At 50.5% G+C, this 15,024-nt stretch overlaps 1 protein-coding gene across 1 annotated transcript in view; it reads right to left on the bottom strand.

Annotated features, from left to right (window-relative positions):
* Positions 1 to 15,024, bottom strand: part of dnah10 (dynein axonemal heavy chain 10) — a 170,517-nt gene that overhangs the window by 154,971 nt on the left and 522 nt on the right. Inside the window, exons 2-8 of the mRNA XM_072439315.1 lie at positions 12,036 to 12,085; positions 10,360 to 10,468; positions 10,104 to 10,294; positions 9,878 to 10,043; positions 8,141 to 8,301; positions 2,876 to 3,106; positions 2,504 to 2,694 (exon numbers count right to left, since the gene is read on the bottom strand). Coding sequence (XP_072295416.1) covers positions 2,504 to 2,694; positions 2,876 to 3,106; positions 8,141 to 8,301; positions 9,878 to 10,043; positions 10,104 to 10,294; positions 10,360 to 10,468; positions 12,036 to 12,085 — 1,099 coding nt within the window. The remainder of the gene's footprint in view (positions 1 to 2,503; positions 2,695 to 2,875; positions 3,107 to 8,140; positions 8,302 to 9,877; positions 10,044 to 10,103; positions 10,295 to 10,359; positions 10,469 to 12,035; positions 12,086 to 15,024) is intronic.

Genomic DNA, 15,024 nt, shown 5'->3' with positions numbered 1-15,024 from the left:
TGTGTAATGTGTGTAATGTGTAATGTGTGTAATGTGTGTAATGTGTGTAATGTGTGTAACGTGTGTAATATGTGTAATATGTGTAATATGTGTAATGTGTGTAATGTGTGTAATGTGTGTAATGTGTGTAATGTGTGTAATGTGTAATGTGTGTAATGTGTGTAATGTGTAATGTGTAATGTGTATAATGTGTGTAATGTGTGTAATGTGTGTAATGTGTGTAATGTGTGATGTGTAATGTGTGTAATGTGTGTACTGTGTGTAATGTGTGTAATGTGTGTAATGCGTATAATGTTTGATGTGTGTAATGTGTGTAATGTGTGTAGTGTGTGTAATGTGTGCAATGTGTGTAATGTGTGTACTGTGTAATGTGTGTAATGTGTGTAATATGTAATGTGTGTAATGTGTAATGTGTGTAGTGTGTGTAATGTGTGATGTGTAATGTGTGTAATGGGTAATGTGTGTAATGTGTGTAATGTGTGTGATGTGTGTAATGTGTGTAATGTGTGTAATGTGTAGTGTGTGTAATGTGTAGTGTGTGTACTGTGTAATGTGTGTAATGTGTGTACTGTGTGTAATGTGTGTAATGTGTATTATGTGTATTATGTGTAATGTGTGTAATGTGTGTAATGTGTAATGTGTAATGTGTATAATGTGTGTAATGTGTGTAATGTGTGTAATGTGTGTAATGTGTGATGTGTAATGTGTGTAATGTGTGTACTGTGTGTAATGTGTGTAATGTGTGTAATGCGTATAATGTTTGATGTGTGTAATGTGTGTAATGTGTGTAGTGTGTGTAATGTGTGCAATGTGTGTAATGTGTGTACTGTGTAATGTGTGTAATGTGTGTAATATGTAATGTGTGTAATGTGTAATGTGTGTAGTGTGTGTAATGTGTGATGTGTAATGTGTGTAATGGGTAATGTGTGTAATGTGTGTAATGTGTGTGATGTGTGTAATGTGTGTAATGTGTGTAATGTGTAGTGTGTGTAATGTGTAGTGTGTGTACTGTGTAATGTGTGTAATGTGTGTACTGTGTGTAATGTGTGTAATGTGTATTATGTGTATTATGTGTAATGTGTGTAATGTGTGTAATGTGTGTACTGTGTAATGTGTGTAATGTGTGTAATGTGTGTAATGTGTGTAATGTGTAATGTGTGTAATGTGTGTAATGTGTGATGTGTGTGTGTGTAATGTGTGTTATGTGTGTCTGTTTGTAATGTGTGTACTATGTGTAATGTGTGTAATGTGTGTAATGTATGTGTGTGTAATGTGTGTAATGTGTAATGTGTGTAATGTGTGTAATGTGTGTAATGTGTGTAATGTGTGTAACGTGTGTAATATGTGTAATATGTGTAATGTGTGTAATGTGTGTAATGTGTAATGTGTGTAATGTGTAATGTGTATAATGTGTGTAATGTGTGTAATGTGTGTAATGTGTGATGTGTGTGTGTGTAATGTGTGTTATGTGTGTCTGTTTGTAATGTGTGTACTATGTGTAATGTGTGTAATGTGTGTAATGTATGTGTGTGTAACGTGTGTAATATGTGTAATGTGTGTAATGTGTGTAATGTGTGTAATGTGTGTAATGTGTAATGTGTATAATGTGTGTAATGTGTGTAATGTGTGTAATGTGTGTAATGTGTGATGTGTAATGTGTATAATGTGTGTAATGTGTGTAATGTGTGTAATGTGTGTAATGTGTGTAATGTGTGTAACGTGTGTAATATGTGTAATATGTGTAATATGTGTAATGTGTGTAATGTGTGTAATGTGTAATGTGTAATGTGTATAATGTGTGTAATGTGTGTAATGTGTGTAATGTGTGTAATGTGTGATGTGTAATGTGTGTAATGTGTGTACTGTGTGTAATGTGTGTAATGTGTGTAATGCGTATAATGTTTGATGTGTGTAATGTGTGTAATGTGTGTAGTGTGTGTAATGTGTGCAATGTGTGTAATGTGTGTACTGTGTAATGTGTGTAATGTGTGTAATATGTAATGTGTGTAATGTGTAATGTGTGTAGTGTGTGTAATGTGTGATGTGTAATGTGTGTAATGGGTAATGTGTGTAATGTGTGTAATGTGTGTGATGTGTGTAATGTGTGTAATGTGTGTAATGTGTGTAATGTGTGTAATGTATGATGTGTAATGTGTGTAATATGTGTAATGTGTGTAATGTGTGTAATGTATGATGTGTAATGTGTGTAATGGGTAATGTGTGTAATGTGTGTAATGTGTGTAATGTGTGTAATGTGTGCTATGTGTGTAATGTGTAATGTGTAATGTGTGTGTAGTGTGTGAAGTGTGTGTAGTGTGTATCAGACATTTCTATTTAAGAACATTCTTGAAAATGGTTGTTTCATTTGAACTTGATTTGATCGTGAAGAAAATGTTCACGGTTTAAAAACGATCCTTTCAGCTGTTAAGTTAGTGTGTGTATATATATATATATATATATATATATATATATAGATATTCTAGTTTAAACAGGAGAATCTCACGTGAAAAGCTGGCGCAGGTTCAGGGCGTGGCACACGCGCTGGCACAGTTGCCAGGCGATGCGCTCCATCAGAGGAACCATGCGCTCGTTGGTGTTGTAGTGGCAGGAGATGATCCACACGGTGCCCAGGCTGCTCATCAGAGGAGGCAGCGTGTCCAGGACCACGCCCAGGCTCCGCCCGGTGGCCAGGTTCTGCCACAGCAACACAAACATGACGCGCTTATAGTCATATATAAATAAGAGAGGCCCCTGAGTGAGGCCACTGAGTGAGGCCCCTGAGTGAGGCCCCTGAGTGAGGCCCCTGAGTGAGGCCCCTGAGTGAGGCCCCTGAGTAAGGCCCCTGAGTAAGGCCCCTGAGAGCAGCAGCACTGACCATGAAGTGGCGCTCCAGCGTGCTCACAAAGCAGAGGTTTTCGTCGGCCTCCACGCGGTACTTGTGCAGCTCGGCCAGCGTGTCCTCCAGCGTCCTCATTGTCCCGCTCTGGGACACGCCCATCACCTCCAGGACCTTCTGCACGCCCGGCTGCTTCAGCTGCTCGCTCAGCGCGCTCAGGACGGACGCACGCTCCTGCCAGAAGACGATCTCTGCCAAGGGCCCGGGAGCCTGGAAGGAGATGGTCACAATCACACAAGGGCCCGGTCTCTGAGGCAGAGACGAGGACAGAGACGAGGAGAGAGACGAGGACAGAGCTGAAGAACAGAGACGAGGACAGAGACGAGGAGAGAGATGAGGACAGAGACGAGGACAGAGACGAGGAGAGAGACGAGGGCAGAGACGAGGACAGAGACGAGGAGAGAGACGAGGACAGAGACGAGGGCAGAGACGAGGACAGAGACGAGGACAGAGACGAGGACAGAGACGAGGACAGAGACAAGGGCAGACGTGGACAGAGACGAGGAAAGACGAGGACAGAGACAAGGACAGAGGTGAAGAACAGAGACGAGGACAGAGACGAGGGCAGACGAAGACAGAGATGAGGACAGATGAGGACAGAGACGAGGACAGGGACGAGGACCCAGACGAGGACAGAGAAAAGGACAGAGCCGAGGACCCAGACGAGGACAGAGAAAAGGACAGAGCTGAAGAACAGAGAAGAGGACAGAGACGAGGGCAGAGACAAGGGGAGACGAGGACAGAGACGAGGACAGAGACGAGGGGAGAGATGAGGGCAGAAGAGGACAGAGACGAGGACAGAGATGAGGACAGAGCTGAAGAACAGACACGAGGGCAGAGACGAGGGCAGACGAGGACAGAGACGAGGACAGACGAGGACAGAGACGAGGACAGGGATGAGGACAGAGATGAGGACAGAGACGAGGACAGAGACGAGGGCAGACGAAGACAGAGACGAGGACAGACGAGGACAGAGACGAGGACAGACGAGGACAGAGACGAGGACATAGACGAGGGCAGAGACGAGGACAGAGACGAGGGCAGAGACGAGGGCAGAGATGAGGACAGATGAGGACAGAGCTGAAGAACAGACACGAGGGCAGAGACGAGGGCAGACGAGGACAGAGACGAGGACAGATGAGGACAGAGACGAGGACAGGGATGAGGACAGATATGAGGACAGAGACGAGGACAGAGACGAGGGCAGACGAAGACAGAGACGAGGACAGACGAGGACAGAGACGAGGACAGACGAGGACAGAGACGAGGACATAGACGAGGGCAGAGACGAGGACAGAGACGAGGGCAGAGACGAGGGCAGACGAGGACAGAGATGAGGACAGATGAGGACAGAGACGAGGACAGGGACGAGGACCCAGACGAGGACAGAGACAAGGACAGAGCTGAAGAACAGAGAAGAGGACAGAGACGAGGGCAGAGACAAGGGCAGACGAGGACAGAGACGAGGACAGAGACGAGGACAGGGACGAGGGCAGAGACGAGGACAGAGACGAGGACAGAGACGAGGAGAGAGACAAGGGCAGAGACGAGGAGAGAGACGAGGACAGAGACGAGGACAGAGACGAGGAGAGAGACGAGGGGAGAGACGAGGGCAGAAGAGGACAGAGACGAGGGGAGAGACGAGGGCAGGGACGAGGGCAGAGACGAGGACAGAGACGAGGACAGAGACGAGGAGAGAGACGAGGGCAGAGACGAGGAGAGAGACGAGGACAGAGACGAGGGCAGAGACGAGGACAGAGACGGGGAGAGAGACGAGGGGAGAGACGAGGGCAGAAGAGGACAGAGACGAGGGGAGAGACGAGGGCAGAAGAGGACAGAGACGAGGACAGAGATGAGGACAGAGCTGAAGAACAGACACGAGGGCAGAGACGAGGGCAGACGAGGACAGAGATGAGGACAGACGAGGACAGAGACGAGGACAGGGATGAGGACAGAGATGAGGACAGAGACAAGGCAGACGAGGACAGAGACGAGGACAGACGAGGACAGAGACGAGGACAGACGGGGACAGGGATGAGGACAGAGACGAGGACAGAGATGAGGACAGAGCTGAAGAACAGAGACGAGGACAGACGAGGACAGGGACGAGGACAGAGACGAGGACAGGGACGAGGACAGAGATGAGGACAGAGCTGAAGAACAGAGACGAGGACAGGGACGAGGACAGACGAGGACAGAGACGAGGACAGATGAGGACAGAGACGAGGACAGGGACGAGGACCCAGACGAGGACAGAGACAAGGACAGAGCTGAAGAACAGAGACGAGGACAGAGACGAGGGCAGAGACAAGGGCAGACGAGGACAGAGACGAGGACATAGACGAGGGCAGAGACGAGGACAGAGACGAGGACAGAGACGAGGGCAGAGACGAGGACAGAGATGAGGACAGAGACGAGGACAGGGACGAGGACCCAGACGAGGACAGAGACAAGGACAGAGCTGAAGAACAGAGAAGAGGACAGAGACGAGGGCAGAGACAAGGGCAGACGAGGACAGAGACGAGGACAGAGACGAGGACAGGGACGAGGGCAGAGACGAGGACAGAGACGAGGACAGAGACGAGGAGAGAGACGAGGGCAGAGACGAGGAGAGAGACGAGGACAGAGACGAGGAGAGAGACGAGGGGAGAGACAAGGGCAGAAGAGGACAGAGACGAGGGGAGAGACGAGGGCAGAAGAGGACAGAGACGAGGACAGAGATGAGGACAGAGCTGAAGAACAGACACGAGGGCAGAGACGAGGGCAGACGAGGACAGAGATGAGGACAGACGAGGACAGAGACGAGGACAGGGATGAGGACAGAGATGAGGACAGAGAAGAGGACAGAGACAAGGCAGACGAGGACAGAGACGAGGACAGACGAGGACAGAGACGAGGACAGACGGGGTCAGGGATGAGGACAGAGACGAGGACAGAGATGAGGACAGAGCTGAAGAACAGAGACGAGGACAGACGAGGACAGGGACGAGGACAGAGACGAGGACAGATGAGGACAGAGACGAGGACAGGGACGAGGACCCAGACGAGGACAGAGACAAGGACAGAGCTGAAGAACAGAGACGAGGACAGAGACTAGGGCAGAGACAAGGGCAGACGAGGACAGAGACGAGGACAGAGACAAGGACAGGGACGAGGGCAGAGACGAGGACAGAGACGAGGAGAGAGACGAGGACAGAGACGAGGAGAGAGACGAGGGCAGAGATGAGGACAGAGATGAGGACAGATGAGGACAGAGACGAGGACAGGGACGAGGACCCAGACGAGGACAGAGACAAGGACAGAGCTGAAGAACAGAGAAGAGGACAGAGACGAGGGCAGAGACAAGGGCAGACGAGGACAGAGACGAGGACAGAGACGAGGACAGGGACGAGGGCAGAGACAAGGACAGAGACGAGGACAGAGACGAGGAGAGAGATGAGGGCAGAGACGAGGAGAGAGACGAGGACAGAGACGAGGGCAGAGACGAGGACAGAGACGAGGAGAGAGACGAGGGGAGAGACGAGGGGAGAGACGAGGGCAGAAGAGGACAGAGACGAGGGGAGAGACGAGGGCAGAAGAGGACAGAGACGAGGACAGAGATGAGGACAGAGCTGAAGAACAGACACGAGGGCAGAGACGGGGGCAGACGAGGACAGAGACGAGGACAGGGATGAGGACAGAGATGAGGACAGAGACAAGGCAGACGAGGACAGAGACGAGGACAGACGAGGACAGAGACGAGGACAAACGGGGACAGGGATGAGGACAGAGACGAGGACAGAGATGAGGACAGAGCTGAAGAACAGAGACGAGGACAGACGAGGACAGAGACAAGGACAGGAACGAGGACAGAGACGAGGACAGGGACGAGGACAGAGATGAGGACAGAGCTGAAGAACAGAGACGAGGACAGGGACGAGGACAGACGAGGACAGAGACGAGGACAGATGAGGACAGAGACGAGGACCCAGACGAGGACAGAGACAAGGACAGAGCTGAAGAACAGAGACGAGGACAGAGACAAGGGCAGAGACAAGGGCAGACGAGGACAGAGACGAGGACAGGGACGAGGGCAGAGACGAGGACAGAGACAAGGACAGAGACGAGGGCAGAGATGAGGAAAGAGACGAGGACAGAGACGAGGGCAGAGACGAGGACAGAGACGAGGGCAGACGAGGACATAGACGAGGACAGAGATGAGGACAGAGATGAGGACAGAGCTGAAGAACAGAGACGAGGACAGATGAGGACAGAGATGAGGACAGGGATGAGGACAGAGACGAGGACAGGGACGAGGACAGAGACGAGGACAGAGCTGAAGAACAGAGACGAGGACAGGGACGAGGACAGAGCTGAAGAACAGAGACGAGGACAGGGACGAGGACAGAGCTGAAGTACAGAGACGAGGACAGAGACGAGGACAGAACTGAAGAACAGAGACGAGGACAGGGACGAGGACAGATCTGAAGAACAGAGACGAGGACAGAGCTGAAGAACAGAGACGAGGACAGGGACGAGAACAGGGACAAGGACAGAGACGAGGACAGGGACGAGGACAGAGACGAGGACAGAGACGAGGACATTGCTGAAAAGGACTTATGATGGAGGAGGAAGTGTGAAAAATGCTTTGAGAAAATCCCATGGAACAAGAGTTTGACGTTTGCAAAATGCTCAGATTTGGATTCGTGTGTTTGAATAATCCTGTTTTCTCCTGCATCTCACGTGTAGAAAATGTCCGTTTTCACCTACCCCCTAAGCCCGCCTACTGCTCAGTACTCAGTACTGCAATTATTAACTAAAAATATCACAAAACTATAAACACAAATCCACAGTTTTGATGCAGGAACAGGAAGTGAAAGGACTGAAGATGAACTATTGTGTTGTTGTTGTTATTGTTGTTGTTGTGTACAGTATGACATCACTGCACTTCAGAATCAGAAAACCATAGAACTTAAAGGACACATATGATGCAAATGGACTTTCTCTCTTTTAACCCTGTTCCAGCTCATCACTAAAATAAGAATGTAGCTTCATTGACAGTAGCTCGATGACAGTAGCTCGATGGCTCCTCTCTTCATGTGTGACGTCATATTCTACCTCCAGGATTTTCTGAGCTGTTTTAAAGTCCATAAATCGCTGCATTTCTTTCTCTGTCCTGTGTCATTCCCTCTGCACCACTAGAGGGAGCCAAAGGTCAGAGTGACATAAGGTCTTTTGTACTCAAAGTCCAAAGTTGTGTTTGACCTGAGGCTTCTTGCTCTGCTGCTCCTCGATGACGACTGTGATCTGCGTTTGCCAGTTCATCAGACACTGCTCCAGCTCGTCCAGCAGCTCAGGGGCCCTCAGCAGGGCCCCCACGTCCTGCTCCAGGTCCAGGTCCGGCACATGAAGTTTCCGGAGCTCGTCTGCACAACAGAGAACAGATCAATGACTCTTCAGTCGCTGTGGTGACGCTCTTCAGTCGCCGTGGTGACGCTCTTCAGTCGCCGTGGTGACAGGATCTCATCATCAAACTCACATCACGATCATTACTGTGGGGACTACAACTTGTGTCATTCCCTCTGCCGCCTGAAGATGGAGCTAACAGTTTATTCCTGACGTCAAAAACACTAGATTAATATAAAGTCAATAAATGGACAATACAAATTAAAGCCACATGTGGCGTTAAAGACCCGCCCCCTTTGTGACCTCAGAGGACACGCCCCTGCGAGGAATGTTGTCAACAATGATGTTTGAGCATTGTATTGTAATTGTATTGTAATTGTATTGTAATTATATTGTAATTATTTACCATAGAACTACATGTTGTGTATTGTTACATTTAGTTTGTCATTTTAAACAAAACACATGTTTGTAATGAAAAATACAAAATGTCAGAGCAAAGCGAGTTTTAATACTGTTTAAAACTGCAGTTTTATCTACGGGCTTTTCACGCCCATATTTTACAGGTGTGAGAGGTGGGGTGTCCCAGGTGTGTCCCGGGTGTGTCCCAGGTGTGTCCCGGGTGCGTCCCGGGTGTGAGAGGCAGTGTGTCCCAGGCGTGTCCCAGGTGTGTCCCGGGTGCGTCCCAGGTGTGAGAGGCAGTGTGTCCCAGGTGTGTCCCAGGTGTGTCCCAGGTGTGTCCCAGGCGTGTCCCAGGCGTGTCCCAGATGTGTCCCAGGTGTGAGAGGCGGGATGTCCCAGGTGTGTCCCGGGCGTGTCCCAGGTGTGAGAGGCGGTGTGTCCCAGATGTGTCCCAGGTGTGAGAGGTAGTGTGTCCCAGGCGTGTCCCAGGCGTGTCCCAGGTGTGTCCCAGGTGTGTCCCAGGTGTGAGAGGCAGTGTGTCCCAGGCGTGTCCCAGGTGTGAGAGGCAGTGTGTCCCAGGCGTGCCCCAGGTGTGAGAGGCAGTGTGTCCCAGGCATGTCCCAGGTGTGAGAGGCAGTGTGTCCCAGGCGTGTCCCAGGTGTGAGAGGCAGTGTGTCCCAGGCGTGTCCCAGGTGTGTCCCAGGTGTGAGAGGCAGTGTGTCCCAGGCGTGTCCCAGGTGTGAGAGGGAGTGTGTCCCAGGCGTGTCCCAGGTGTGTCCCAGGTGTGAGAGGCAGTGTGTCCCAGGCGTGTCCCAGGTGTGTCCCAGGTGTGAGAGGCAGTGTGTCCCAGGCGTGTCCCAGGTGTGTCCCAGGTGTTTCCCAGGCGTGTCCCAGGTGTGTCCCAGGCGTGTCCCAGGCGTGAGACCCCACGTGACATCCGACCCCACGGGACATGAGACCCCACGGGACATCAGACCCCAGGGGACATGAGACCCCAGGGGACATCAGACCCCACGGGACATCAGACCCCAGGGGACATCAGACCCCAGGAGACATCAGACCCCAGGGGACATGAGACCCCAGGGGACATCAGACCCCACAGGACATGAGACCCCACGGGTCATCAGACCCCAGGGGACATCAGACCACAGGGGACATCAGACCCCACGGGACATCGGTGCATTCTAAAGACAAGACCTTGGATCTGGATCTGCTGGACGGTGGTGTTGACCAGTCGCAAGAACTTGTGGAGGCGGTGGAGAAGCTCATCGCGCTTCATCAGCTGCTCATGTGTCTTCAGAAAAGTCTTCTGCTCTGCTCCTCCTGCTCCTTCTGCTCCTCCTGCTCCTGCTGCTCCTCCTGCTCCTTCTACTCCTCCTGCTCCTCCTGCTCCTCCTGCTCCTCCTGCCTGGTCGCCCCTCACCCCCTCCTGGACCTCCATGCCTTGGGCCTCTCCTGCAGCGCTCCTCTGCTGGCAGGAGAGCAGAGGGAGGTACACCTGTGTGAGCTTGTTCCTCAGCATGACCAGAGGAGGTCCGTTGACCAGGCCCATGTCAAAGAGTGTGGGCAGGAGGCTGCGCGCCTCCTCCATGTCCAGCGGCTCCACCACCGGCTCTGAACAAGAGGAGGAGAAGTCAGAGCTCCTCCTCGAGGAAACATGTCTGATCAACGACTCTCACCGTTTGTGGATCTTAAGAAGTAGAAGATCCGGCACTGACTGTAGTTCTCTGGGAAGCGGTCGACGCCCATCTGCAGCTCCGTGTGGTAGACCACCTGAAGCTCCGCCCTCTGAAGGACCAGAGACCAGACTGTGAAGAACCTTCTGGAACTAGAACTGCTCATGATGAACCCATGATGACCAGTCCCACGTCAGCTCCTGCTAATGTAGGCTAATGTAGGCTAATGCTGACTAATGCAGGCTAATGATGGCTAATGCAGGCCAATGCAAGCTAATGCAGGCTAATGCAGGCCAATGCAAGCTAATGCAGGCTAATGCAGGCTGATGCAGGCCAATGCAGGCTAATGCAGACTAATGCAAGCTAATGCAGCCTGATGCAGGCTAATGCAGGCCAATGCAGGCTAATGCAAGCTAATGCAGCCTAATGCAGGCTAATGCAAGCTAATGCAGGCCAATGCAGGCTAATGCAGGCCAATGCAGGCTAATGCAAGCTAATGCAGGCTAATGCAGGCCAATGCAGGCTAATGCAGCCTGATGCAGGCTAATGCAGGCCAATGCAGGCTAATGCAAGCTAATGCAGCCTAATGCAGGCTAATGCAGGCCAATGCAGGCCAATGCAGGCTAATGCTGAGGACCAGTGGAGATAATGTTCACACTCGTCACACGGTCTATCAAACATGATCTGGCTTCAAAAGACAAAAAGTCAAGTGTCCAGCAGGTCACAGGTCACGGTAGGTGCACAGGTCACAGTAGGTGCACAGGTCACAGCGGGTGCACAGTAGGTGCACAGGTCACAGCGGGTGCACAGGTCACAGCGGGTGCACAGTAGGTGCACAGGTCACAGCGGGTGCACAGGTCACAGTAGGTGCACAGGTCACAGTAGGTGCACAGGTCACAGCGGGTGCACAGGTCACAGAGGGTGCACAGGTCACAGGTCACAGCAGGTGCACAGGTCACAGCAGGTGCACAGGTCACAGCAGGTGCACAGGTCACAGTAGGTGCACAGGTCACAGTAGGTGCACAGGTCACAGGTCAGAGTAGGTGCACAGGTCACAGTAGGTGCACAGGTCACAGCAGGGCACAGGTCACAGTAGGTGCACAGGTCACAGGTCAGAGTAGGTGCACAGGTCACAGCAGGGCACAGGTCACAGTAGGTGCACAGGTCACAGGTCAGAGTAGGTGCACAGGTCACAGTAGGTGCACAGGTCACAGTAGGTGCACAGGTCACAGCAGGTGCACAGGTTACAGTAGGTGCACAGGTCACAGCAGGTGCACAGGTTACAGTAGGTGCACAGGTCACAGTGTGGTCTCTGGTCACTTCAAAAGCACCTTTTTATTTTTATTTTGTTTTTATCACTTTGAATACTTTATTAATAAATAAACTGGTTGTGTGGATGTGAACTTTTGCATGATATTTTAAAAAAGGACAATATTTCATCAAAATAAATCACATCTCAATTTTTGATTCCATTTCATTTGGTTTTATCTAAAGTAACAAAACTTCAGTAACAAAACAGACTTTTAATAATTGTCATTTCACATAAAACGTGTCAAAGTTTCTCCTCAAAACTCGAGCTTGAAAATACGATTAACTGCACAGGGCGTGGCTCTTACGTAGCTGAGGACAGGTTCAGCCTCACTCTCCTCGCTCTCCTCGTTCTCCTCGCTCTCGCTGACCTCTGACCCTTCAGCCTCGTCCTGCTTGCTCCGCTCCGCATCCCTGGACGCTACAAAACAGAACACAATTTACAGTTCCTCACATCAAAGTGGTCCCCGTGTTTGACCCTAACATCTATGTCCCGGCGCAATCGTCCTGCACAATGACCCTAACCTGCACAATAACCCTAACATCAATGTCCCGGGTCATTGTGCAATCGTCCTGCATGATAACCCTAACATCTATGTCCGGGTCATTGTGCAATCGTCCTGCACAATGACCCTAACATCTATGTCCCGGGTCATTGTGCGATCGTCCTGCACAATGACCCTAACATCTATGTCCCGGGTCATTGTGCGATCGTCCTGCACAATGACCCTAACATCTATGTCCCGGGTCATTGTGCAATCGTCCTGCACAATGACCCTAACATCTATGTCCCGGGTCATTGTGCAATCGGCCTCCACAATGACCCTAACATCTATGTCCCGGGTCATTGTGCAATCGTCCTGCACAATGACTCTAACATCTATGTTCCGGGTCATTGTGCCTACACGATGTTGGACTCATAAGTCAATAACTGTAATAACTGTATTTTAAGTGATCTGTTCTTTTCCTCTGTATCTACCTGCGTTGCATCAATGAAATTTCCCCATGTGGGACAATAAAGGAATATCTTATCTTATCAGTTTTATTGTAATATTCCATCATCGTTACATGAGCTGCATCTGTCACTCACTCTGAACCTTTTGTCCTGAACATGGAAAAAACATGAATAAAACAAGCTTTTTTTAACACTTCATTTTACATTTTTTTTTATTTTGTCAAAACCTTCGTATTCAACAGGTGTGATGCGATGCGGTGCGGTGCGGTGCGGTGCGGTGGTGGTGAGGTGGTGGTGGTGGTGGTGAGGTGGTGGTGGTGGTGGTGGTGGTGATTGTGATTGTGATTGTGATCCCTTTTCTAAAATCCTTTCTAAAAACACTGGTTGATTCTGAGGCTAAATCTGTCGTCATAAATAATCACATCCATTTTAATTTATGAAATGATTCTTAATGATTAAAGTGACTCAAGACAAACGGAATGAAAATGCCAAAGACACAATGTCCTGCTCTGGAGCTCCAAGAGAAAGACACGCCTCAGTCCCACACAACAGTCCCACACAACAGTCCCACACAACAGTCCCACACAACAGTCCCACACAACAGTCCCACAGTCCCACACAACAGTCCCACAGTCCCATACAACAGTCCCACAGTCCCACACAACAGTCCCACACAACAGTCAATCAGTCCCACACAACAGTCCCTCAGTCTCACAGTCCTACACAACAGTCCCTCAGTCCCACACAACAGTCCCTCAGTCCCACACAACAGTCCCTCAGTCCCACACAACAGTCCCACAGTCCCACACAACAGTCCCTCAGTCCCACACAACAGTCCCTCAGTCCTACACAACAGTCCCACAGTCCCACACAACAGTCCCTCAGTCCCACAAAACAGTCCCACAGTCCCACACAACAGTCCCACACAACAGTCCCACAGTCCCATACAACAGTCCCACAGTCCCACACAACAGTCCCTCAGTCCCACACAACAGTCCCACACAACAGTCCCTCAGTCCCACACAACAGTCCCTCAGTCCTACACAACAGTCCCACAGTCCCACACAACAGTCCCAAAGTTCCACACAACAGTCCCACACAACAGTCCCACACAACGGTCCCTCAGTCCCACACAACAGTCCCACACAACAGTCCCACACAACAGTCCCTCAGTCCCACACAACAGTCCCACACAACAGTCTCTCAGTCCCACACAACAGTCCCACAGTCCAACACAACAGTCCCTCAGTCCCACACAACAGTCCCACACAACAGTCAATCAGTCCCACACAACAGTCCCTCAGTCTCACAGTCCTACACAACAGTCCCTCAGTCCCACACAACAGTCCCTCAGTCCCACACAACAGTCCCTCAGTCCCACACAACAGTCCCACAGTCCCACACAACAGTCCCTCAGTCCCACACAACAGTCCCTCAGTCCTACACAACAGTCCCACAGTCCCACACAACAGTCCCTCAGTCCCACAAAACAGTCCCACAGTCCCACACAACAGTCCCACACAACAGTCCCACAGTCCCATACAACAGTCCCACAGTCCCACACAACAGTCCCTCAGTCCCACACAACAGTCCCACACAACAGTCCCTCAGTCCCACACAACAGTCCCTCAGTCCTACACAACAGTCCCACAGTCCCACACAACAGTCCCAAAGTTCCACACAACAGTCCCACACAACAGTCCCACACAACGGTCCCTCAGTCCCACACAACAGTCCCACACAACAGTCCCACACAACAGTCCCTCAGTCCCACACAACAGTCCCACACAACAGTCTCTCAGTCCCACACAACAGTCCCACAGTCCAACACAACAGTCCCTCAGTCCCACACAACAGTCCCACACAACAGTCTCACAGTCCTACACAACAGTCCCACAGTCCAACACAACAGTCCCACAAAACAGTCCCACAGGCGCACACAACAGTCCCTCAGTCCCACACAACAGTCCCTCAGTCCCACACAACAGTCCCTCAGTCCCACACAACAGTCCCTCAGTCCCACACAACAGTCCCACACAACAGTCCCACACAACAGTCCCTCAGTCCCACACAACAGTCCCACAGTTCCACACAACAGTCCCACAGTTCCACACAACAGTCCCACACAACAGTCCCACAGTCCCACACAACAGTCCCACACAACAGTCCCTCAGTCCCTGTTCAGTCAGGGGAACGACATAGTCCCTCTGACTGAAAGTCTAAAGTTAGAACATTTCATTTGATAAAATTAGGAAAACAAAACTATATTATCCTTAATCCTCCTGTAAAGATATGTGAGATGAATCTGTCCAAAACATTTGACAATGAAATGAATGACAAAACACAATAAGTCACAGTGGTTAATTCATGAAACAGATTTGACCAAGTGGCCCCAAAGTGTGGCC

Source organism: Eucyclogobius newberryi, unplaced genomic scaffold, assembly GCF_026437365.1.
Source record: "Eucyclogobius newberryi isolate DKJ021-1_F unplaced genomic scaffold, fEucNew1.0.hap1 SCAF_9, whole genome shotgun sequence".
Classification (NCBI taxonomy): Eukaryota; Metazoa; Chordata; class Actinopteri; order Gobiiformes; family Gobiidae; genus Eucyclogobius; species Eucyclogobius newberryi.
The sequence above is the reverse complement of the archived record's forward strand: the minus strand, read 5'-3'. Positions and strand labels throughout refer to the sequence as shown.